This window comes from Eptesicus fuscus, chromosome 23 (genome assembly GCF_027574615.1).
Source record: "Eptesicus fuscus isolate TK198812 chromosome 23, DD_ASM_mEF_20220401, whole genome shotgun sequence".
NCBI classification, from domain to species: Eukaryota; Metazoa; Chordata; class Mammalia; order Chiroptera; family Vespertilionidae; genus Eptesicus; species Eptesicus fuscus.
In genome coordinates this window covers 6,092,673-6,119,265 of record NC_072495.1, presented here as the reverse complement: position 1 = coordinate 6,119,265, position 26,593 = coordinate 6,092,673, and the positions used below count along the sequence as shown (strand labels likewise).

Here is a 26,593-nt window from a genome sequence, read left to right as displayed (position 1 = left end):
CTCTATCCACTGAACCAATCCGGTTAGGGCTAGGCATATATTCTTTATACCAATAGGTAGGTAGAGAGAGAGAGAGAATGAACAAGGAATCTAAGCCTGAATGCCAGCCTGGTCTAGGCCCTGTGCTGGGCTGTCCTGTCCTGGTCTGATCCGGGGAAGTGGTGGTAGTGTTGTGGAATGTTCTGGAATTTATTTCACCTGAACCCATTGATGGGTCAGAAGTAGAATTTGAGATTTTAATTTAATTGTGTACATCAGAGTTAAATATTATAAAATTATGCAGATCAAGATTGTAATTAGTAAATAATCAAAATATCCCATTACTAATCATACCATTATTTATAAGGATGTGTATACAGGTTATAAGAAATTGTTTGTTATAGTATTACATGTAGAAAAACAAATAGTACCAAAACATATATAGTAAAAGTAAGTGTTCTTTCTCCTCCAACCCGCTTGGCCCCTCATTCCCCCAGATTTCTTACTTGTCAGTCTAAAATGCAGCTTCCAGAATGCTTCATTACTTATTGGTGTTTTTGCTTGTTTGTTGTTGTAGTTTTTGTAAGTAAGAGAGTTCAGCTTTAGAGCTTGTGTAGCTGGAATGTGGAGTATGACATGCACGGTGGATGCAGCATCATGACCCTTGTTTGCACTGATATTAACCGCCCCCAGGCCACCTCTTCCATGAAAGCAAGTGTTTTTGTCCTCTCAGACTTATGCCACCTTTACATCCCTGGTGTTCACTTCATAGTGATGTGGTATGAGCTTAATGAAGAGGTGCACGTTTAGTGAGTGCTGTGGGTATATTTAGCATTTTTGTTAAAATGCCTTTCCTCTTGTTGCAGGATTTCTTTCGACTCCTTAATTTCTGATACGCAAGTGTTTATGTACATGGTGGAAATTGAGGTTGCCAGCTGTCTTTATAAATAGTCTGCTTCATTCAATGTCTCTGAACTGCAGTTAATTGATCCTGTCTACTTAACTATTATGAAGCTGAGGCCAAGCCTCAGGTATTTATTGCGCAAGCTCGAGAGTAGGAGCTCCTGGCTAAAAGAAGTTCTAATTAGGAAAGCACTAAGACAAACTAGTGCAAGAAGTGACCAGTCTCTGGCTTTCTAAACTGGTAACCTGTTTTACATTTTATGGGGCATGAAAAAGATTAAAGGGGAGGGGCAACACCAATTGTGTGTTTTTTTCTAAAACCAGTTCAGCAGTTATTTACCTTTCAAGCAATTAACATAATTACCATTATGCTAAAAAGTAATTTTGGAAAGTTCTGCCCTGAGCTCTTATGACTCCACCGGGACAGTTTTAGTTGGGACTTATCTTTTTGATGGAAGCCTAATTGCAATTTTGGCTTTGTGCACACAAACAGAAGCAGCTAATTGTTTAGGCAAATAGCAGATTAATTTAAATATGCATCCCTAATAAAACAAAAATGGTATCCATTATGGTCCTTGTTCCCATGATGAGGAATATAAATATTCTGTGCAAGTACCATTAGGCGGAGGTCTTAAGGATCGTCGACATTATTTCACAGTGGTAGCACTTTCCTGATATCGAGTCATCTTTACAAAAGCTAGCATAAATCAGTTTAAACTCATTTAGAGCCCATTTCCACTATGTGCAGTTTCATTACCACACTCTGGCTGGCCTCCTTTGGGAGGTGGGAGGGCCATGCTACAAACTGGCATGGGTGCCCATCCACAGCTGCTGAGCAGGCTTTATGTCTCCTCAAAAGACTGGCCATCGTTACTCATGTCATCGTTAATGACTGTTGCTCGTCTAGGGTGAACCAGGAGTTCCTTCAGCCCTGCTGCCCCTTGTCAAGGTGGAGGGTCCTGAGCACAGAGAGCAGGTGGGACTGCCAGGCCCTACTCCTGTCTACTTGACTGGGCTGATGGCCTTCACTCATTGTGTTCTTCCATATTTTTTAGAGAGACCCTTTTTCTTTTGTCTGCCTCCTTTTTGTTGATAAAACAGCATTGTTGGGTCCCAGCACTAGCTTCAGAATGAAGCATCTTTCATCTAGCTCCGAGGTGGAGAACCTTTTTTCTGCCAAGGGCCATTTGGATATTTATAACATCATTCGCGGGCCATACAAAATTATCAGCTTAAAAATTAGCCTGCTGTATTTGCTCACCCATTTAATTGACTCACCCCTAGTGCCTCGGCAGGGCCAGACCAAATGATTTCTCAGGCCTTATATGGCCCACGGGCTGGACGTTCCCCACCCCTGGTCTAGCTATTGAGGTTTTATTGGGGAGAAAGAGAGACACCTGCTCCCCTTTTAGTTTTCCCAGTGGGGGGTAAGTGGGGACCCTAAACCCCAGCTCTTAGGGATTCTGCCTGGTTCAGGGAATGATAGCAATGACATACCTCTTAAGTCGCTAGTAAAGAACTACACAGAACCTCCCTTTGCATTTGCTGAGGTTTCCTTTCGTTTTTACCTGGGCCTGGCAGGCAGAATAAATGTAGTAGACACCTTTCAGGGTGCCTCCTTGCTCTGAGGTCCCTCCCCAGTGCTCCTAGAGGCAGCGTGTTCACAGTACTTGAATGAGTCTTTTGGCCTCAGCTGGTTGGACAAGGGTGAGGACCCTGGCCCTGGGAGCAGCTGCTTCATGGACGGGATGAGCCGGTTGGGCCTCAGATTTTCAGTGTCAGGTGTGTGCATGGAGTTGATGACTTCATGGAGCTGGGAAAGGGAAAGCTGGTTTGTGGAGGCAGAGAAGGTGGAGACAGTTGAGAGAGAAGCAGAGTGAAGATACGTGGTGAGACACACATAACTGCCTCGGTTCCGATTGTTCCTGGTTCCTATACTTCCTGCCTTCGGGTTCCACAGGACAGTCCCATTCCTTTCCGGTGAGTTTTCTTTTGTATATAAGCCATTTCAGTGGATTTCTGTTTCTTACAACCAAATGTTCTCTTGCTAAAACATAAGACGAATGCTCAGCAAACCTTTGTTGACTTTCAACTATGTTTAGTATTCTGAATTCACTACCCAGCCAGGAATGTAGCAGAAAAGGGACATAGTCCTGCCACTTCATAAGGCCACACAATATCAGGAGCCAAAATCTGTTATTCTGTGTCTGCAATATGATAAAGAATGAGTTCCCATCTGATTTTTAAGGATCACCACCTGTTTCTGACAGGCTTTGACTACTACTTCCTTAATGCAGGAAGTGGACGTGGACCCGGTTCAACTTGAAATATTTGGGAAAATTAGCTGCTCCTCTTTGGGATCTTAAAATTCTGCAACATGACAAAAAGTTAAGCTTCTGTATTGTATTAATGCACTTTGTATATATGTCTCTGTTATATTTTAGTTATTAAAATGCTTAGGGTTCTCTTCAGTGTGAGTTTTGTGTTGTGAGAATAGGGATCATGTCCTCTTTATGTCCCCCCACATGAGATGCTGGGTGGATGCCACTAGAGTGTCAGCTCCACGCAGGCAGGGACTTCTTTGCTTTGTTTTGATGTGTGCACTGTGGTTTCCCAGGGTCTAGGATAGTGGCTGGCCCAGAGCAGGGCTCAGCAGGTACTTGTTGAATGTGTTGTTGCATTAATTTATTTTTGGCTACATATTGGTTAATGTGAATGATAATCTGCGACATTGCTATAAAACAGTCTTATAATTCAAGTTTTTACTGTTCTGAGTATTTGAGGTTGTAAAAGTAGCCATGACATAACTATACTATATAATAAAACCCTAATATGCAAATAGACCAAATGGCGGAACGACCAGTCACTATAACACACACTGACCACCAGGGGGCAAACGCTCAACACAGGAGCTGCCCCCTGGTGGTCAGTGTGCTCCCACAGGGGGAGCGCTGCTCAGCGGGGCTCACAGCTGGCCTCCGTAGCAATGCTAAGGATGTCTGACTGCTGATTGCTGGCTGGCCCACGGCAGGCCTAAGCTGTCAGTCGGACATCCCCCGAGGGCTCCTGGACTGCGAGAGGGAACAGGCTGGGCTAAGGGACGCCACCCCCCCCCCCCCCCGCCCCACCCGAGTGCATGAATTTCATGCACCGGGCCTTTAGTACAACTAATTAATCAGCTGATCATAAAATTAGCTTTTACTCAAACATCCCTCCCTGTTGGCTGCTGTGTCTGTTCCTGCCCACCTTGCCCATGTGTTTTTGGGTCAAATATCCAACAGAATAGTTGCAAAGTGAAGTTGCAAATCTTACAAGAGCTGCAGGATTTAATAAAAGTGATATTGCAGGAGCACTGGAAGTGGTAATTACACTAATAACAAATGGCTTTTCTCCTTTACTTAAAGCTCTTTAAAAGATAATCATCTGTTTATGTAAAAATAACAACAGTGTATGTGGGGTTTATAACATGTAGAAATAAAAAGTATGACAACAGTAGCACAAAGCCTGGGAAGGAGGAGATGGAAGTAGCTGGGAAGTTCTTACAGGTGAGAGGTGGTATGATATCACTGAAGGTAGACTGCGGTAAGTTATAGGTGTATGTTAAAATCCTAAAGCAACCACTGAAATAACACAGCAAAGGGTTTTGGCTAATAAGCCAACAAAGGAATTAAAACAGAAAAAGAGTGGGTAAAGGTGCAAAGAACAAATGGGACAAATAGAAAAATGGTAGGTTAAGCCCTTTTTTACCAATAATCACATTACAGATAAATAGTTTAAACACACCAGTTAATAGGAAGACCAACTATATGCCATTTATAAGAAACTCACTTTAAATATAAAGACACGGCAAAGTGAAAGGACAAAAAATATATACCATGCTAACATTAATCCAAAGAATGCTGGAGTGGCTCTCAGTTTCAGACAAAGTAGATTTCAGAGCAAAGAGTATAACCAGGGATAGAGGATGTTCATATAATAAAGGGTCAATTCATCAAGAGGATATAACAATCCTAAATTTTATGCACCATAAAGTGGTCCTGGAGGAATGTGCAGATGACACTGGCACCATTGACAAGTGAGGATCTGACCAAATTCTACACTTAACAGTTGAAATAGAGAAAATAACAAAGATGATGGCACAATAGGCATTCAGAGAGAATTAAATTGATGGAGCCCTAGAATGTATTTTCCAAAAGACCCTTCTTAGGATAGCTCTGTGAAACTCAACCTGTGGGGAAGCCTATTTTATTGCATACAATTCTGTTGGAAAAATGATGCCAACAAAACCAATACTTGATTAATAATGAAAAATGTGTTTATAGATAAACTCCATGTGTGCTTAGAGTGAGCTGTGGTTGAATAACTTCCACACTTGGCAGAACACAGGGTGAGTTGACGTCAGTTACTCATCGATCTCACAGTTATTTTATGCACTTGTAAATGCAGCTGCTCATCCTACACGTTTCTAGCTAAATTCCAGCCCAGCCTCATCATGTACCTAGTTGCTTTGGACAGTTGTTTAACCACTCGGAGCTTCTGTCTCTTCTCTTTTGTAAAATGAGGATGAGGATGGATGCTCCTCCCAAGACGAAGTGAGCACTGGATGAAAGTAGACAGATGACAGTGTCTGCATGCTTGAAAGTTCCTTGCAAGAAGCAACTTTCATTTCTCTCTACTGCTGATTGTGATGTCTCCCAACAAACGCCACGCAGAAATATTTGCAAGAGGCGCATCTTGGAATGCACCTGTCTCCTATTTTATGTGCAGAGCCATTGGCGTTTTCTGTTGCACGTCTGTTTCTTCTGAGTCAGAAGGGAAAGAATTTACCAGAATATTTGCCAGGGAATGTGTTGTGGAGCCTTTGTGATCTGCTTATCCCCCAAGTTTATCATAATTCTTATACTTCAGATATTGAACATCCTATTTTACATATGAAGCAACATTTAACTCGAAAGCTCTGCTTTGGTTTGTAATCACCTACTTAAGTCTACTGACAGTTTGAAAGTCTGGCAAAGCAACCCAAAGGTATTATTTTCTTCTGACAATATTTATTTAGTGCTGAAGGATACTTCATAGAGAGTTCGTAAGTTCAAATAATTTATTGTTTAAAGACAAAAGTACAAGGCAAGAAAAAAGAAAGATGGGAAGATGGATTACAAAGAGAAGAAACATGAGAAGCTACATCTGTTTTAGGTAGTAGGAAGCTGTAGGTAATAGGACTGGATTTATGGATGAGCAATAGAGGAAATTAGTGTTATTAATAGATTAAAAATGCTTTATGCACAGCAGGAACTGTAGAATACATAAAAATAAATGATTGATCTGTCTCCAGCATTTCATGTGGTTTATCTCCTTTAATCTACCCAACAGCCCTGGTTAGTAGGTAATGTTATCTTCAGTTTTAACAGGTGAGGAAACAGGCTCACTGCTTTATGTAACTCAACCCAAGGCCTTCAGCTGGCGAGCAGTGGAGCTGGATTTGAACTCAAAGAAATAGCCACGGACCGTGTTATTTCCACAGATTGTTTCTGTGAATTTTGAAAAAATAAAATCAGTTGGAATTGGAACAAATCATTATCCAGCATCTACAGAAAGTAATTATTTTCTTGGGTAAACCTTTCAGGGAAAAGAACTAGCTTGGGGTCATAAAGAAGAAATGATTTGGTAAGAAAAAAGAATCAATGGCATTGCAAATACAGAAAAGTGTATATATCTGCAGGGGACTGAAAGTTCCTGTAGACGGCTGGTTCTCAAACTCAAGCTTTTGCTCCAGTTGAAAATTTGCTTTTCTAACAAGCCCCGGGGATCCTGATGGTCCTGGGCTCACACTTGAAGAGCAGTGCCGTAGACAGTTTGAGAAAGGTGGAGACATGGCCAGTGTGTGTAAGAGGACTTCATATGTAGCAGCAGTCAAGGTGCTGGGGAGAGGGTGGATTGTAAAATCAGTTTTTAACCAGTGCAGCAAAGTCAAGCTCGGTTTTTTACAACTGTGCACGATAAAGCACCACGGCCAGGGTGGTGAGGTCTAGAAGAAGGAGGTGGTGAGGAAGGATGTAAACTACTTTTAATGGCTGTTTTCAGGCATTGCTAGTGTCTAGAGCAGGGACTGGCCTAGAACAGGTGCTCAGTGGTTATTTGTTGCATGAATGAGTGGACAAGTAGAAGGAGTTAACTCTATATGTTAGCACTACTCAGCAATTAATTCTTCTTAGGTTTTTCGCATGAAAACATATTTTAAAAATTTAACTTCTTCTTAAATATAGTTTTTGGAAAACATTTCAGTATGTACAAGGAGATAACAGGAAACTTCCCTCCTGCTCTTCTTCCTTTCCTCTGGTTTCTTTCCTTAGAGGCCAGTTACCATTAATAGTTTCTTGTGTGTCCTTCCAGGATATTCCGTGTGTGTGTGCATGCGCGCACGTGTAAATTTTTTAAAAGACAAGAACAGTGTAACATACTAGACTACTATTTTGTCCTTTTTTCATTTAACAGTATATTTTGTTGGTTATTTCATATAGCTTATATAAGACTGACTCTTGCAGTCCTGAGAGGGAAGTTTATAGCTCTACAGGCCTACCTCAAAAAAAAAAAAAAACAGGAAAAAATGGTAATAAATCATCTAACTCTACAACTCAAAGAATTAGAAAGAGAGCAACAAGAAAAACCCAGAGTGAGCAGAAGGAAGGAGATAATAAAGATCAGATCAGAAATAAATGACACAGAGAAAAAAAAAACACACAAAAAACAGTACAAAAGATCATTGAAACCAAGAGCTGGTTCTTTGAAAGGATAAACAAGATTGATGAACCTCTAGCCAGGCTCACCAAGAAGCAAAAGAGAGGACCCAAATAAACAAAATAAGAAATGAAAGAGGAGAAATAACAACAGACCCCATAGAAATACAAAGGATTATTAAAAAAATACTATGAACAACTCTATTCTAACAAACTAGACAACCTGGAGGAAAAGGACCTATTCCTAGAAAAATACAACCTTCTAAAACTCAATCAGGAAGATTCTAAAAATCTCAGTAGCCCGATAACTATAGAAGAAATTGAACCAGTCATCAAAAAGCTTCCAGCAAACCAAAGCCCAGGGCCAGACGGCTTCACAGGAGAGTTTTACCAAACATTCAAGGAAGAACTAAAACCTATCCTCCTAAGACTATTCCAAAAAATTCAAGAGGAAGGAATACTTCCAAGCTCATTCTATGAAGCCAGCATCACCCTAATACCAAAACCAGATAAAGACAACACAATGAAAGAGAATTATAGGCCAATATCCCTCATGAACATAGTTGCCAAAATCCTCAACAAAATTCTAGCAAATCAGATCCAGCAGTACATCAGAAGGATCATACACCATGACTAAGTAGGATTTATCCCGGGGATGCAAGGATGGTACAATATCCGCAAATCAATTAACGTGATACATCACATAAACAAATTGAGAGATAAAAATCACATAGTCATATCAATTGACGCAGAAAAAGCATTTGACAAAATCCAACACCCTTTCTTGATAAAAACTCTCAGCAAGGTGGGAATAGAAGGATCATACCTCAACATAATAAAAGCCATATATGACAAACCTACAGCCAACATCATACTCAATGGGCAAAAACTAAAACCATTTCCCCTAAGAACAGGAACAAGACAGGGATGCCCACTCTCACCACTCCTGTTCAACCTAGTACTGGAAGTACTAGCCATTGCGATCAGACAAGAAGAAGAAATAAAAGGCATCCAAATTGGAAAAGAAGAAGTAAAACTCCTTATTCACAGATGACATGATATTGTACAAAGAAAACCCTAAAGACTCCATCAAAAAATTATTAGACTTAATAAATGAATTTGGCAATGTAGCAGGATACAAAATTAACGCCAAGAAATCTATGGCATTTCTGTACACCAATAATGAACTTAAAGAGAGACTAAAAAAGCAATCCCATTTACCATCACACCAAAAAAATTAAGATAACTAGGAATAAACTTAACTAAGGAGGTAAAAGACCTATACACGGAAAACTACAGGATACTGAAAAAAGAGATAGAGGAAGACAAACAGATGGAAGAACATACCGTGTTCATGGATTGGTAGAATCAACATCATCAAAATGTCCATACTACCCAAAGCAATCTATAGATTCAATGCACTCCCATTAAAATACCAATGGCATATTTCACAGACCTAGAATGCACTTTCCAAAAATTCATCTGGAATAAAAAAAGACCCCGAATAGCTGCAGCAATCCTAAGAAAGAAGAACAAAGTAGATGGGATCTCAATACCAGATATCAAGCTGTATTATAAAGCCACTGTTCTCAAAACAGCCTGGTACTGGCATAAGAACAGACATATAGATCAATGGAATAGAATAGAGAACCCAGAAATTGACCCAAGCCACTATCCTCAATTAATATTCAACAAAAGAGGCATGAACATACAATGGAGTCAAGACAGTCTCTTCAGTAAATGGTGTTGGGAAAATTGGACAGATATGCAAAAAAATGAAACTAGACCACCAATTTACATCATACATAAAAATAAACTTAAAATGGATAAAGGACTTAAACATAAGATGGGAAACCATAAAAATACTAGAGGAATACACAGGCAGCAAAATATCAGACATATGCCAAAGCAGTTTCTTCACTGACACTGCTCCTAGGACAATGGAAACTAAAGAAAAAATAAACAAATGGAACTACATAAAAAAAAAAAAAAAAAAAGCTTTTTCACAGCAAAAGAAACCATCAACAAAACAACAAGAAAGCCCACTGCATGGGAGAACATATTTGCCAATGTTATATCTGATAAGGGCCTAATCTCCAAAATTTATAGGGAACTCACACATCTTAACAAAAGGAAGATAACCCAATCAAAAAATGTGCAACAGACCTAAATAGATACTTTTCAAAAGAAGACAGAAGGAAGGCCAAGAGGCATATGAAAACATGCTCAAAGTCACTAATCATCCAGGAGATGCAAATCAAAACGACAATGCGGTACCATCTCACACCTGTCAGAATGGCTATCATCAACAAATCAAATCAAATGACAAGTGCTGGTGAGGATGCAGAGAAAAAGGAACCCTTGTGCACTGCTGGTGGGAATGCAGACTGGTGTAGCCACTGTGGAGAACAGTATGGAGTTTCCTCAAAAAACTAAAAATGGAACTCCCATTTGACTTGTAGGAATATATCCCAAGAAACTGGAAACACCAATTAGAAAGGATATATGCACCCCTATGTTCATAGCAGCACAATTCACCATAGCTAAGATTTGGAAACAGCCTAAGTGCTCATCAGCAGATGAGTGGATTAAAAAACTGTGGTATATCTACACAATGGAATACTATGCTGCAGTAAAAAAGGAGTTCTTACCATTTGCAACAGCATGGATGGAACTGGAGAGCATTATGCTAAGTGAAATAAACCAGTCAGAGAAAGATTAATTTATATCACATGATCTCACTCATTTATGGAATATAATGAACAACATAAACTGATGAACAAAAACAGATCCAGAGACAGAGAAACATCGATCAGACCATCAAACCTCAGAGGGAATGTAGGGGAGGGTGGGGGAAAGGGGGAGAGATCAACCAATGGACTTGTATGCATGCATTTAAGCCTAACCAGTGCTAATGGACAACAGGGGGGTGAGGGCATATGTGGGGAGGGGTTTGGGACGGGAATAGGGGGATGAGGACAAATATGTGATACCTTAATCAATAAAGAAATTTTAAAAAATAAAAATAAATAAATGATAAAATATTTGCGTCACATATAACAAAGGGCCAATTTCTATCCTATAAAATAAAAGCATAATATGCAAATTGTCCCCTCGGGAGTTCGACCAAGAGTTCGCTTGCTTGCTATGATATGCACTGACCACCAGGGGGTGGCACGGAACATGGCAGGCAACCATCATCAGCAGCAGGGCGCTGAGGGAGCGAGGGAAGGAGGAGGCGGGGAGGCAGGGAACCTGATCAGCCCTGATCTCCGGCCAAGCCTAGGGGCCCTACCCATGCACGAATTTCGTGCACCAGGCCTCTAGTTATATATAAAGGGCTTCTAAGATTCACTAAGGAAAAAAAAGCAACTGAAAAGTGAGTGAAGGACATGAGTATGTTGTTCACAGAAAAAGAAACACAACTGACTCTAACATAAAAATATGTCAAAATTCACTCACAATTAGAAAAAGATAAATAAAAACTATAATACAATACCATTTTTATCAGTCATATTGACAAAGATAAAAAATTTCATAAAATATTTTGTTGTTGAGAATTCAGGGAAATGTGCTCTCAAATTGTTGGTGGGAATGTAAACTAATTCACCCACTTTGAAGGCGACTGGATATTTACGAAATTACAAATGTATATAGGCTAGTCACTGTAATGCTTTTAATTATGTCAAAAGATTGCAAGTTTTAAATGTCCATGAATAGAGTACTTAAATAATGACACCTCCATACTTCGGAATTTAAATAAAATGACCAGTTAAAAAAGACTGAGTCTTTTTTCTTTTTTAATTTTTAAATTTCGTTATTGATTAAGGTGTTACATGTGTCCTTATTCCCCCATACCCCCCCCCCCCGCCACTCATGCCCTCACCCCCCTGTTGTCTGTGTCCATTGGTTAGGCTTATATGCATGCATACAAGTCCCACCCTCCCCCACCTTCCCTCTGAGGTTTGACAGTCTTATCGATGCTTCCCTGTCTCCAGGTCTGTCTTTGTTCATCAGTTCATGTTGTTCACTATTTTCCCTAGATGAGTGAGATCATGTGATACAAGATATCATTTATTTTTTAATTTTTTTTACATTAAACAATTGTTATTTTATAATTGTGCATATGAAGTAAATTGAAAATTTATTTCACATTGAAGTAAATTTAAAGTTATCCACATTGTTTTTTTTCTACGTAGGATTTCTTAATATTTGGGATCTAAGGACTGGAAAGTATCCTATCCACCGCTTTGAGCACGATGCAAGAATCCAGGCACTAGCCCTCAGCCAGGAAGATGCCACTGTTGCCACGGCTTCTGCTTTCGATGTTGTGATGCTGTATCCCAATGAGGAAGGATATTGGCAAATAGCTGCGGAATTCGAAGTTCAGAAACTGGTGAGCTTTTAGTCTGGTCATTTTATTTTTCATTCTTAGAACCTCTGAATCTAATATAAACAAATATAATGATGTTGGCAGCTCCCGCTCACTCAGGACTCCCTGTGGGCCTCACGTCCATAAATCTCACCACTGCCTTGCGAAACAGGTACTATCATTTTCCCTGTTTACCAAGAAGCCAAGAGGAACTTAGAGCAGTGACTGGACCTGCCCCAGCCTCAGAGCCAGGAGGTGTGATTCGGACCCAGGGCTCGCTTCACGGCTAGAGTTTCTCATTGCCATGGTCCTCATCCGCTTTCCCAGGACGTCCACCCCTCGAAATCTAAGGTCAGCTTCTGGCCTCGTACAGAAGTGAAAATGAGTTCAGTGACATTATCCCAGTCCTCATGGCAAGGAGGATTCCATCCTCAGCTTTCTTCACCCCAAGTTGTTTTCACCTGGAAGTAAAAGTAGCTCCTGTGTGAAAATAGGTGTAAGTCGGTGTCATGTTCCAGGATGTCATGTGTGAAGCTGAGCCAGCCTTAAAGAGTTCTTTACGTGGAGCTTGCTTCCGAGTTCAGTTGTACGGGAGCCTCTGCATTCTAATGGGAGCAGGTGATTTGCTGGTAGAAGGAAGTTTAAGTCTGTGCTGAATTTGGGTTAATTTAAATAAACCTGATTTTGGCACTAGTAGGAGAGTGAACAGAAGAGCCAACGTTGAAGAATAAATTGATGGCCTGACCTGGAACAAATCCTGTTCCTCTCCCTTTCCTCCTGGTGAGGATCTTATTAGATTGAATAACTAAAAAGCCGAGTGTTACTGCCTCACCTCCATAAGCTGCTGGTCCCTCTAATGATCCCGGCTCGGCAGTTTGGGTTTAGTGTTCCCCAAAACTGCCTGCGGCTGTTTTCCCATCTTGGGTTTTATTAGAAAAATGTGAAAGTACCATATTTGTTTGTTTTCCCAACTACTATCGTGCTTATTATCTGGTCTTTGACTAAAGAACACTGTAGAATAGCAATAATTATATGAACTCAGACAATTACTTAAGATGTGAGTCCCTCTATAAAATGTAAATCCTGCCTTGGCAATCGGTGGCATCCTGGCACAGACTGGATGCTTTTTGAAGTAGTTTTGCAGCTCCCAGCAGTGGCCCAGCCACTGCCAATCAGAGCGTCTTGGTCTCCAAAATCCAACATTAAGATGAAATTAAATGGCTGGGCTGAGGATGTCAGTCTTAGGAAAGTAAGAAATGGTTTTTAGACTAGAGAGAGCGAGCAAGCTGGAGGCGTGTGCTGTAACACTCTTTATGTATTATTTCTACCCTGCGTGAGGGGTGGCCACAGGCTGCCTTGTCACTGGCAGGCACCCCTGGCCTAGAGCGCTGGGTCCTTTTGTCTCCCCCAGATAGGCTCCCCGAATCGCAATGGCAGCGCTCCCGTGTTTGTGGTGTTAGCCTAGAACATCATCCTTTGTGATGGGCCCTGGGCTTTGGCCGAGGGGCCGAGGATTAGCAGAGCCACCCAGATGTTCGCTCTCTGTCTCCAGCTCCCCTGGACAGCCCTCAGCATTCAGGCTTTGGACTCAGTTATCTTGTTTTCAGGGCAATACTGTCCTTTTACACCGTGGATTTTCATAATTGAATGGCTTGGCTCACCTGCTGTCGCGCTCTCAGAATTTGCTCAGGGAGGTGAGAACCTGTGGTAAACTACACTGGGGAAGTGTGCCACTCAGGGATCTAGAAAAGCACATCATTCTTCAAGGGACTTCCCGTACACATGGAGATTAGAGAAGGGCACGGCACAAAAATGCTCCTGGTCGTGGCCTTCCTGCTCCCGATGGCATTGAAACCTGGAAAGAGCAGGTAACTCAGATACTTTTAACCTTTTAGCAATGCATTTTTGGTATTTGCACAGATGTTAAAATGTGATTTTTGCCCATTTGGAACTGAGTGAATTTTATTCAGTTTCTGGTTTAAAGATACTTTTGAATAACTATGACACTTGCACGGGTTCAGAATTTAAAAGACCCAATAAAGTTTACAGTGAGTAACACCATTTGCACCCCATCCCTCAACTCTTCCCTCTTTGAAAGCAGCCATGATTAGAAGATTTATGCATGTACAAGCCAAGTACATCACACCCTTCCTCTGCCCACATGCGCACACGTTAGCACACTGGGAATCCGGTTACCTTGCTTCCTTGTTCTCCGCCCAAATTCACCTTAGAGATGATCCCATGAGTATCAGTTCATGAAGACTGTATTCATGCTTTTGCCCAAGACTGCATGGTATTTCAGCGCAAAAATGGACTGTCATTTATTTGTAGTCCGTTAGTAATGCGTGTTTAGCATTTTTCAGTTTTTAGTGATGAAAAAGTAAAGCTTTAGCCAATAACCTGTACACATGGTTTTACATAAATGCGATTTTATTTGTAAGGAAAGTCCTGGAAGAAACTTGCTGGGTCAGAGCGTAAGTGCACTTGACATTGTGGAAAGTGCTGCCGATTTCCCTCTATAGACATTGGACCAGATTACATCCCACCAACCGTAGTGGGACCCATCGTGTGGTTGTCCCCTTTACTTCCAGGCCAGTGTCTCAGCAGACGATGTGATCTTTCCTGGTATGACAGGTGAAAATGGTACCTCGGTGAATTTTTACTTTATATTTCTCTTATTAGGAGTGTATTGTGTTTCTTTTATGATGAGCGTCTTTTCATTTGTGTAAGAACTGTGTTTCATTTCCTGTGAACCGCCCCTCTGCCCGTCTTTTTCTGTGGGGTTGCTGGTCTTCTCATTGACATGTAGGAGGAACTGTGTACTTTTTGACCAAGTCAGGATGAACTGTATGTGGAACCTGAAGGACTAAACAACCCTTATCCTTTCCAGGTTGACTACCTTGAGATAGTTCCAGATACCGAAAGGTACCCTGTGGCAGTGGCCACCGCTGGAGATCTGGTGTACCTGCTGAAGGCTGACGACTCTGCCAGAACCCTCCACCACGTCTACGGGCAGCCCGTCACCTGTCTGGATGTCTCGGCCAACCAGGCTGCTTTTGGAGTGAAGAGTCTAGGATGGGTGCACGAAGGAAACAAGGTACAAAATAGAACATCAGTTTTTATTTTTTAGAAGGCAACTTAAAAAATTAAAGCTCCAGGATGTAGTCGGGAAATGTATATTTAGCATGGTAAAAAAAATTCAAGCATTTGAAAAGGATATGAGGTGAAAACAATTGTTTCTTTCTTCCTCCTTTTCCCCAACCCCACTCCACAGACAAAACTGGTAATAATTTCTAATAGATATCCATCTAGAATATAGGTACATTTATACATTGAAAAACATACCTTTATAGAAAAAAGGTTGCAGCAAAATTTATATTCTCGCCAACAGTGCATAAAAGTACCTCCGATACTCTGTGAGCCAGAAGCAAAGAGAAAAGTTTTTAATTGAAATTCTTTGCATGATTACTAAATGTAATCACTACCTAGCGTTTTACTATCCTGACTGTAGGCCAAGTACTTAGTCTGAAAAGTCTTAAAGCTGATTTATGGAAGTCTCTTTCTCCTCCAGTGGGGTCAGGGGAGAGGGGGATCAAGTTTTATTTTGTTTTCCCTTTAATGTGCCTGCTCTCCACCCCCTGGCAGCGGTGTGATCCCAGGAAGAAATTTCTCTGCGCATTGGCTCCTCTGGCAGCTCCTCCTCCCGAGGACGGAGGCCTTCTCCATGGCACTATTTCGGCCTGCTGCCCCGTGTGGCCTGAAGCAGGTTGCTTAACCCTCCGTATGCCTCAGTTTTCTTATTTGTTTTTAAATATATTTTTATTGATTTCAGAGAAGAAGGGAGAGGGAGAGAGAGATAGAAACATCAATGATGAGAGAGAATCATTGATCGGCTGCCTCCTGCATGCACGCCCCCTCCTGGGGATCGAGCCCACAACCCGGGCATGTGCCCTTGACCAGAATTGAACCGGGAACCCTTCAGTCTGCAGGCCGACACTCTTATCCACTGAGCCAAACCAGCTAGGGCTCAGTTTCCTCACTTGTGAAAGGGGACTCGTAACAATAACCTACACCATAGAATTGCCAGATTAAATGAAAACATGTCTGTAAAGCTTTAAGCATCATGCTTGGCGTGTGACAGTTAATCATCACCGTGTGCCTCCTGGTATTTCTACCAGTTGTAGTTCAGTGCTGGCCTCGGTTTGTGATTTTTTTTTTTTTACGTAGTTTCCCCTAACGTGTAAGTCACCTGTAAGGTCAGGTCTCATTTATCACGTGTTCACTGATTTTGCAACTTAGTAGGTACTCAAAGATTTGAAGCATCCTGGATTCCTATTATGTTCTTCATCCAGTAAGATAGATACGGCACTAGAAAGGCATGTGGCTTCCTGCAGCCTCACTGTGAGAAGGGCCTCCCTTTGTGCTTGAGGAGTGCATATGTCAGCATATGTCGGCTGACAAGTCTGCGATGCTCTAACTCCTGTGTTTTGTCTTCCTAGGAAGTGGGGGAAGGGGACAGCAATTGCTTTCTGAAGGCGGTTTCCTTTCTGGGGCTTTAAAAAAACTTTCTTTTCCGATCCCTGGTGAGCTCATTTGTTGAGAGAAGAAAGACTGCGTATTTGCTTTCTAATTTTTCATCCATTATGCTTTCAAGTTTGGGTTATCTCATTTATTTCTCAAGTCTCAGTGTAGTGAGGGGATAGATATATGTAATACTAGCCTGGTTAAAATTTTCCATATTTTCAATAATTTTTTCCTCAGGCCGATCCTATTTCTCTTTGACTTATCTAAGTAGATTTATTTCTATACAGTCTTACATTTGATACAACCATAGTGGATATATTTGAGAAATCAGTTAAAGGGAGAGTCCAGCACGAAATCATACTGGGAGCATCCTTTAGATATCGATGGTACGGAGGCACTTTTGTGGATGCCTCTGAAAATTTCCAACCCAATTAAAAGCATTGATTATAAGAATCTGCTTATTAATACCTTAATTTTATGGAAATTTATTTTAAAATGTGTTCTCTCAAATAACTTGTTACTGGTATTTTCATTGCTATTTTAAAATTAAAAGTGGAAGTAAATTTGCTACAAGAATTTGTTGAAGCATCCTTTGAAATCTGACAGTAGCAGTTAGTTACCCAAATATTTTGTGCTTGCAACAGCCAGCCTTCAAACACTTGTGGGTGGCTGGCTGGTTGTTGTTAGTAATAACTTTGTGTTGAGATGTTTCTCCAACATGAATGCCACCCACTCGATCGTGAGGGAAGCCAAGCTTTTGTCTATGAAACTTTCCTTATTTTTGCAGAGGCAGGACTCTCCATCTGATGGAGTTTAATGGGTTTTCTGCTTCCTCAGAAGAACCTGCATTTTTCAGAAACGTAATTGTCCTGTAACATCTCTGTGTGCGCTAAGCCATGTCATCCTGCTGCTATCCTAGAATGTACTGTCGTAATTCCCAGGTAGCTTCATGTGTGTGCTCAGTGTTGCTTTGCTTGTGAATGCCGTTTTGGCTGTGTCTGTGCTTGGCCTGGCAGCGTGTGTCCCAGCACATTTTATTAGGTTGGTGTCAGACTATTAGCAGTAGAGTTTGCCTGGAGCTACGTCCACATGGGGGTTTGTGTTTGCGCCTCTGGCCTGTGTAACTCGGAATCAGATGAAGGCTTTATGAGAACATAGAGTTTGGCTTATCTTCGTTTGTACCTGATACAGAGCTGGGCTTAGCTGGAGTCCATTATTGATTAACTGTGATAAAAACAGACAGCGAAGTCCAAATGTTGATATAAAATACATTTGTGTCTGGAACTGAAATTTCTCTAACCTGTAGAAGTACTCCAGAGGTGTTATTTTTGTTTAGTTGGAGGATATCCTTGCCCCATACGATGATCGCATTAGCATTTTATAGGCACCACAGCTGTCAGAGCATCAAATAATAATGGTTCAAGTCCATCCACTCATAGATCCAGCTAGCCAGTCATTGTGTGTGCATTCAGCACAGAGAGCCACAGAGCACCAGTTGTGTTCTTGGCACTTGAGTGTGAAACAGCCTCATGCACAGATTTCAGCAAACTGGTACTTGTCAAGTAACCCAGCTCTGTCAATAAACAGTTTTCTAAGGAAATGAGACCAAGTAATGTAGCAAAATGTACCTATTTAACCTTAAGAAAAGGCCTGTGAATACAGCTGGTTTGATCCTTTCCAGCTCTGTGTGTTCCAGGAACAGAGAGAGTTCGTGCTCTGTACATCTCCGTTGGCTTATGGCATAGAACTTCCCAGACTTTTGAATTTAGACGCCAGGACTTGGGACCCCACTTGGAATTGCCAGCATTTTCTTTGCCCAAGTGAAGTCGTAGAAAAAAATGGCCATTGTCTGTTTTCACTTTTTGTTAAAAGATCAGATCTTTAAACATCTTTTTTTTTTTTTTTAAAGAGTAATTTATAACGAGGTAATGCATTCACCTGATTCAGAAATCAACAGATCTGACAAGGAAGACTGTGCAGTGGGATGGCCCCTCCCCACTCCTTTCACCCTGCCACCCAGTTTCTTTCTTTTCCTGGAGCCAAGTCAGTGTTGCTAGTTTTGTGTACATCCTTCCAGAGATATTTTATGCACATGTAAGCAAATTACCCAGACATACCCTTAGTCCCCTCTTTTTTAAAACTATAAATGGTAAAATACTATATTGTTGTTCTGCACCTTGCTTTTTCCTGCAACAAAACTTCTTAAAGATCATTTCATCCTGGTGTTTGGATACTGTTTTTGGTTTAGTTTTGCTTTGCTTTTTGCAGTGTTATGGTACCACACCTGTGGACGGACCTTGATGCGTTTGACTAGCCCCCTCTAGATGTATGCTGAATTGCTCCCTGTCTTTTGCTGCTGTGAACACACTTGGCCCACTTGAATGTGTTTGTAGGTTAGTTCCTCAGAGTGGACTTGCTGAGTGAAAGGGGTCCGTGCTTTATGATTTTGATGGCTGTTGCCTCTCTAGCGGCGGCATCCCTGGGAAAGTGGCAGGTGGCAGTACATCCCATTTCCCTGGCAGTTCCTGGACTTCTTTTCTCTCACAGGCTTTACAGCAAGATCACAGCAAGGTGAGGCCAGAGGACTAGACAGAGATCTGTCTGCTCTTACTCTGCAGTAAATTATTTTGTAGCTCTGCTACTTAGGATGAGTAACTGTTGGTTTCGAATCACATGGCTTTACCTAAACCCAGTGCAGTGGGACTAACAGCCCTCTCAGGCCACCGTTAGGTTGGGAAGAGCTGCAACACACACTGATATGTGTTCCTTCTCGGCTTAGTTGGTACCATTTGAAGGAGAGTCCATGGTTCTTCTAAGGTGGTAAGCCAACTGGCCTCTTATGTAAAATGAAGAGCGGTGGGCACGTGACCTCTGGGCTTCTGTCCAGCATCCACGTTCCTTGAATTCCGGATGAAGTGATGAGGTGGTAGAAACTTCCTACTTTACCTGTGGAGTTGTGTTGAGCTGCTCCCTCATTGGAATTGCTGGGTGGCTGAAGGCTTCTGAAATGGGCTGAGGAATCCATCATCTACTCTTCTCTAACGAGACCACCCCAAGGGCCATGTTTATTGCTGATAGAAAGGATTGGGCAGGAACTTGGAACTTCTTGATCACTTCCTATGTCCTGCGGGCCAGGGGTATGTGGTGAGAAGGCCTCCTCACGGGTCTTTTGCTTTCAGATGCTGCTTAGCAATGGCCTGCTTCCTCCCGCTGCAGTGCAGAAATCCGTGTCAGCTCCGCCCTAGCCCTCTGTGCCCAAACACCCCTTTATGATGTGTTTCTGTGTCTCATATTTCCTGAATCTGTCCAAAATGCTCCCACCAATGAAAACATGTGTATGATACCATATCATTAATTCTTTTGCTCCCTGAATTAAATTTTGCTCTCAGATGTGGGGGGTTAGAAGATAGAATTGCCTCATTTAAGAGCATTATGTTGACGAGTCTCATGCCTCATAAAGGAAGAGAGAGACCCACTTAGGGCTCTTAGCATCATTCTATGTATTTGGACATATTTTCTAATTTAGTTCTGAAGTACTTGGCATTCAGTGGCAGGTTGTATTTAGCAGCACGCGGCGTGCATCGTAATCAGGGGGATGCGAGTGAAGTAATCCTGAGGCTGAGATGTGTTTGACAAGGACGCTGCCTTGGCGCTGCTGCCTCAGCTTACATCACGCTGGAAAATAATTGCTAACATCTCTTATGATAATCATTCCCTTCACACGGACGTGGAAAGACTCTGGATTGGTTGCTTGCACTCGTCACAAGTTGAAATAACTGTCTGGGAGGATGCTTGTATCAGACACGCAGTGCTCATGGATTCTGACCACATTCTCCCATACCTACCCCAGAATGTGCAGTCCACCTCTTCTTCTGTTAAAGGTTCTATTCCAGAGAAAAATGAAAAACTCGGTCTTTTATAAGCAGGGTGAATAATTTAAAATGGAAAGTTCACAAAGTATATGCCTCATTTCCTTTTCACTTTCTCCTTAAACCTTTAAAATGTTTCAACTTTCTTCTTAGAGAAGTTTAGGAAGATAGTCCTTTGAGACCAGTTTTCTAGGTTATTGAGTGATGTTGACTACCAGAAGGATTCTTTTTTGTTGCCTAGGTTACTGTCACTGCTAATGACTATTTATTGAACACATGCTATATGCTAGATTTCTGATTGGCACTGGAAACGTGGAGATGAATCCAGAATGACATCTGCCTTAGGACTTTCAGCCTTGTGTTCCTCAGCAACTTAGCAATACAAGGGTTGCTTCCTCCACATTGAGATGGACATCAGGTCACAGCAGTTTGCTGCATTCCAAAGTGATGAAATTTATACAGGTAAATTGATGAGGATTGAACATTCAGAGGATTGTTTTAATACTAGAAAATGGTTTAGTATTAAAATGGTATCAGTAAGTGATGTAATTGTTAGTGTAATTTCATAATACATGAAGTTCTCCTCCCGTGCTGGGTGAACCCCGAGACAGCTCACAGAGCCCCCGGGTTACTCAGGACAGACAAGAAACCTCACCTGGGGACCTTTGAGGACCTGGCCACCTCTGATCTCTGTAGCACGATGGCGATTCTGTGGGAAGCATTTCTTAGAATGCTGTCGCTGCCTATGGAAGCTGAGCGTGCTCTAGGATCTCCAGGATCCCGAACCACTCCTTTGCGAGAGTGATGACCTCAGAGAAAATAAACACAGGGAAAGGTATTTTCCACTAAGTCAAGCTAGTGGTGTAACCTTTGGGGATTGAGCCAGATAAACCTTCAGCAAGTTACTTACCCGGGAAAGGTAGGTCATGTGCTTGTGAGATACTGAGCACCAGTACCTCCCTATCCCCACTAGCTTTGGGGGCAGGTTAGAGTTCATCAGGAAAACCTGGGCAAGAAGGCAGTTCAGGCAGAGGCAACGGGCTTGGAGGACGGGTTCCCAGGGGGTCCAGGAAGCAGCAGTGGGGTGATCCAGGCTGGCTGGAGCACAGGTACCCTGGCTGGTGTGGGAACTGTGCTCAAGTCATTTTGTAGTGAAAGTCCTGTGGTTCTTCACCAGATTCATTTTCCCAAGAGCTGATTTGCAATAATGCGTTTAGAACAGAAAGGGACAAGTCAGTTCAGCTTCCTGCAGAACCAGTGCGGTTGCTGAGTCACTTGTGTAATAGCCTTGAGATGCAAGCCCTTGTGGAGAGGGCTGGCTCTGTGCCTTAAATATCTATGTCTGCACTCCTACTTGCATAGTGTTTGTATACCAATGGCATTTGTATCATTTTCTCATTTTCAAAAACATTGATCAGTATTCTTGAAGCTCCGAGCAAGCTCCTAAGACCATTACATTGACGTGTATGCTGATCATTGCCTTTTCTTGTTTGTCTTTTGAATTAAGCTTAGAATTTTATTTAGGGCCTACTTTTTCTAACGGCTTTCCCAACGATTTATGTTGAATTTCCATCCTGGTTCACCACTTCTCACCCATGGGAGACTGTGAACTTGGAGTTAGGCTCTGCTTTTATTTCATCTTATGGATAGGCATGGCTTTGGTTTCTTCCTGCCAGGGCTCAAGAGCAAGTAGGTTTGTTAAAGGGTTAAAAGTCAGTTTGTTTTTCAGTTAATGAAGATCAAGGGGAGGGCTGTTGGGAATGTTTGCTTTTGCTCTATAAGTAAGAATGCTAACACTGTAGAATAGGTTGCGTGCTTTGGATGTATATCCAGACAGCTACTATTTATAGTGTTCTTTATGTGCAAAGTGCAGCTAAGCATCTGTCTGTGCTGGTACAGTCCTGCCCCTTAGGCAGTGCTGAAGGGGCGTTATGCCTCCGGGGTACGAAGGGGAGCCCACGGGTAGACTCTTTGCCCTACACCAGAGGTCCTCACTGTTCACTGTCATTTTTCACGCTCCTCCATCAGCTGTCACTTGTTTTAGTTCTCTGGTGTTAGCCACACTCTATCCACTTCTGAGCCTTTGTCTGGTCTAACTTGGGGCCAGACCAGCAGTTGCCAGGCTAGTGAATAGAAAATTGATACCCAAGCCAGTCTAATATCCTCAATTTCATACAGATAGCTTTATATCACAGTCATCTCACATGTAATCTTCCCATTTTAAAAATATTATTCAAGTTGCCTTTAATTTTTAAGAATTCATTTCCTAATTTGCAGCCTCAGTCTTCCTCCCAATATAAAATAGATTTAATATTAACTTTTTTTCTCCTGGGGACCATGATTAGTTACGTGTCATTAATATTTGTGAAGCGCTTAGAAACTGTCCATGCTCTTTATTATGATGAGGCCTGTTGGGAGCATAAAAGGAGGCTGTGAGGATTTTCAGCTTCAGTCATACATTTACATAGTAATTATAATCTTGTCATTGGACTAAATGCTGGGCCGTGAGCACTCCTCGTTTTATGTCTGCAGGAGCCAGTTCTTTGTGGTCTCCTTTCTATTCTAGCGCTAGGACAGAGAGCGTCTGAGGAGGTTTCCGAAGCCAAGCAAGCGCTTCTCTCACTCCACAGAGTGGACCTGCCTTCCCTGTTGTTTCCAGCACCTATGGGTGTGTGGGTCGGGGGTGGGGGGTGGGTTGTGCTGCCTGCATTTGCACTGGAGCGTACTCTTGTCTCTGGGTTTCTTTCAGGCTTAGGTCACAATAGGTGTTGGTTTGGCCTCGCTCTGATCCTTTGTAGACATCTGCCCACATCACAAAGCCCCCGAGTTTGGCAAGTCTGCGGTAATTGGCAGAGCCTTCCCGGGCAGAGTCCAGTCCTGGAACAGCGGGGGTTGCAGGTGCATTGGCACGTGGTGGTGGGGAACGCACACGGGCCTTGCCTACCGAGCGCCTGGCGATGCTCAGCAACACCGTCCCATCCCTGAAATATCTTGGCCTTGCGGGCTTGTCACTCCAATTAAAACTTAAACATGAAAGCAGCCCAGGCTGCCTCCCTTTGTGCTGCAGTTGAGCGTGGACGGTGCCAGAGCATATCATGGAAACGGTGGGGGGTGCTGTGTCAGGGGTCTGTGCTGTCGGGGGCTGCTTCCAGCTTTGCATCTTGCTGGTGGCTGCTGCTAAGTGCACCTGAGAGGCAAGTTTTTGTTTGCCAACAGAAAGTCACCTTTGGGATGGTGGTGAAAGTCATTTTCCACATGTTCACAGATACGCCTGTTACCAGGCCTCACGCTCTGACTTATCTTTGGCAAGGACTTACAAAATAGTCTCTCTGGCTGATTGTCAAAAATTACATCATATCGGAGTAAACTGCTTTTAAATCAGACATCCATTATTCATGTATATTAACTGCTTTTTTATTTTTTTATTGGCTGTTTTGTGTATGATTTACTCTTTTCTCACTAGCTCCCCCTCCCTTCCCAATTGTCTGTCTTTCTCATTGTTTTTTAAAATCTTAGCTCATCTGTGAATTTATAGGGGCTGTTCACTTATCTTTGTATGTCCACATCAATATGTGGACCCTGCATTTTTTGTAGTGAAATTTTTTACCACGTTTTGTGGGTCATATTTATATTGGGTCAGAATAGCAGCTTGGGTGTTTACTTGAGTAAAACCTACCTCAAGAATGGGAGGTCTTTTTCCTTTATTAAAAAAAAAAAAAGAGCATTATTAGTCTTGTACTTCAAGATCTATACCAAATGAAACTATACCTCCCACTTCTGAAGCAGCTAAATATGTTGCTGTTGGTGGAAAGCAAATTGACTTGCTGTGTTCATTTGTACGCATGGAGCACATCTTACTGTAAGGCCCGTGTATCATTCTCCTATCATTGGTAAGTACAGGCAGAGATGTGTAGCATTTATTCATTCTTTCGTCAAATACATACCAAGTCCCTTCTGTGTGCCAAGCAGAGTACAGGGGTCCAAGGGTGCCTCTGTTCACTCCAGACTCAGTGCTGGAGGGGTCCCCTGTGCACCTGCGTCCTCTGGTCGTGGTACATCGCCCTGAGTCAGGGCCTCCTGCTGCTTGGAATAATAGGGCAGGAGACAGTCTGTTCTATTTCTTTAATCCCAAAGCAGCGTTGTTGTTGTATATAGTCAGTACTTGTATACTTTTATGCACATTTACCTGAATCTTTGCTTACTTTTCCTTTCAGCATGTCAGACCTTTTTTTTCTGGACCATCTTCTAAAAGCGAGTTCTTTAAAAGTTCCTTTAGTGAGAGCTTACTTCCCTTTCTGGATTTAGTGTTCTCTATTTGTTGTTGTTGTTTATTGATTTTAGAGAAAGGAAGGGAGAGAGAGGCAGAGAGAGAAACATCGATTTGTTATTCCACTTATTTATGCATCCATTGGTTGATTCTTATATGTCCTAACCGGGGATTGAACCCACAGCCTTGGCATATCAGGATGACCCTATAACCAACTGAGCTACCCGACCAGGCCACTGTTCTCCATTTTGTACACAAGTGTTCTTAATGTTTTAATTTTTAAAAAAGTCTTTGTTTCACCCTCATTCTAAGGCAGCTTCGCTAGTCCTTTAGAGTTCTAGGCTAACAGTCACTTTCTCTCAGCGCCTTGAAGAGATGAGTGGTTGGGACTTCCACTGATGCCACTGAGATGTTGGCTGTTGGTCTAACTGTCATTTCCTTCTACGGCTCTTTCTCTTCTTTGGCTGCTTTTAAGACCTTTTCCTTGTCTTTAATTTTCTGCGGTTTCACTCTAATGTCTCTTGAGTGTGGATTCAGTTTTATTTCTCCTATTTGGGGTTTCTTATGCTTCCTTCCTTCAGTTGTAGAAAATTCTCAGCCATTGAAGTTTTCCTCTCCCTCGTTTTCTCTGTTCTTTCTGTCTGGGCTCAGATTAGGTGTGTGTTAGACCAACACGTCTCCGCCGTGCTGCCCACAGCTCATTCATATTTTCTTTCTCCATCTCTCTGTGTTGCCTTCTAAATAATTTCATAAAATCTACCTCAAAATTCACAAAATTCTCCCTTGTACTCTGTTCAATTACTTGTTTAACTCATTCATTGACTTTTTAATTTCTAGAGGTCTTTTTTTTTTTTAGAACTGTTTAGTCATGTTTCTGTTTTTGACCCCTACCTTCTTTTATTTCTGTAAACATTCTCTGATATCCTGAAGTGAATTCTTCTGTTTGTTTTCTGCCTGTCGCATAGGATGAGGTGTTTCCTTCTGTATTTGGAGTTCTGCTTTTGTTGTGAGCTCCTATTTGGCTGATGGTGATTGTACATGTCCTAAGGGGCCTGGGTTGAGAGGGTCTTCTCCTGAGAGTAGTTCTGCAGGTACCAGAGCACGTTACCAACCTGGAAGTACTTTAAACTGATGACTGGGCATGGGGTTTTGGCCTTGCAGGTAGCATACATTCAGCCTCTGAACCTGGGTGAGGGCAGGTGTGTGCTTGCACACCCCAAGGCAAACATTTTCCGTCCTGAGCCGAACCTGAGGCAGACCAGCTTCCGGGGAGGCTCTTTTCGCCGGTGAACAGACCGCTTCCCCAGCTTGCTTTTTACTGAGTGTGCGTACCCGCACAAGGGCCTGCAGTCTGGGGTTCTGTTTGTGCTGGCGGGTGTCACAGAGCACCCCCGGCATGAGAGCTCACTTCCCTTTCTGGATTTAGTGTTCTCTATTTGTTGTTAATTATTGATTTGAGAGAGAGAGAAAGAGAGAGAGAAACAAGAAACATTGATTTGCTATTCTACTTATTTATGCATCTATTGGTTGACTCTTATATGTCCTGACTTGGGATCGAACCCACAATCTTGGCATATCAGGATGACACTGTAACCACCTGAGTGACCCGGCCAGGCCACTGTTCCCCATTTTTGGCTCCTCAGAATTTTTCTGACTTCTTAGAACTTAAACAGATATGTTGAAGGAATGTTTATTGATACTGAATCTTATCCAGCATTTTTGCGTTTGTAAACAGCAGGGTTTTCCAGGCATTCTAGTCTGCCACATTTTCAGAACTGGACACAGTTTGGGGTGGGGTGGGGGGAGCGTTTCTAGGATCTGGATATTACGGTTCTAGAATCTGGTTATTGTGGAACCTCCTTCTGTTTGAGTAGGATGAAGTATTCCTTTGTACATGGCAGCAGCAAGATTAGACATCCAGAAATGGGGGCTTTGGGGGTGGCAG

The 26,593-nt window shown here is 42.2% G+C and overlaps 1 protein-coding gene and 1 long non-coding RNA gene across 2 annotated transcripts in view; one reads left to right on the top strand and one right to left on the bottom strand.

The window, feature by feature from the left end:
• The window catches only part of FBXW8 (F-box and WD repeat domain containing 8), a 113,637-nt gene that overhangs the window by 63,537 nt on the left and 23,507 nt on the right, over positions 1-26,593 (top strand). Inside the window, exons 6-7 of the mRNA XM_054712541.1 lie at positions 11,816-12,012; positions 14,879-15,085. Coding sequence (XP_054568516.1) covers positions 11,816-12,012; positions 14,879-15,085 — 404 coding nt within the window. The remainder of the gene's footprint in view (positions 1-11,815; positions 12,013-14,878; positions 15,086-26,593) is intronic.
• Positions 14,442-19,669, bottom strand: LOC129148083 (uncharacterized). The gene is made up of 4 exons (XR_008555264.1): positions 19,459-19,669; positions 15,334-15,402; positions 14,954-15,058; positions 14,442-14,610 (listed from the first exon to the last, which is right to left on the bottom strand). It is a non-coding gene; the product is annotated as an uncharacterized LOC129148083 (long non-coding RNA).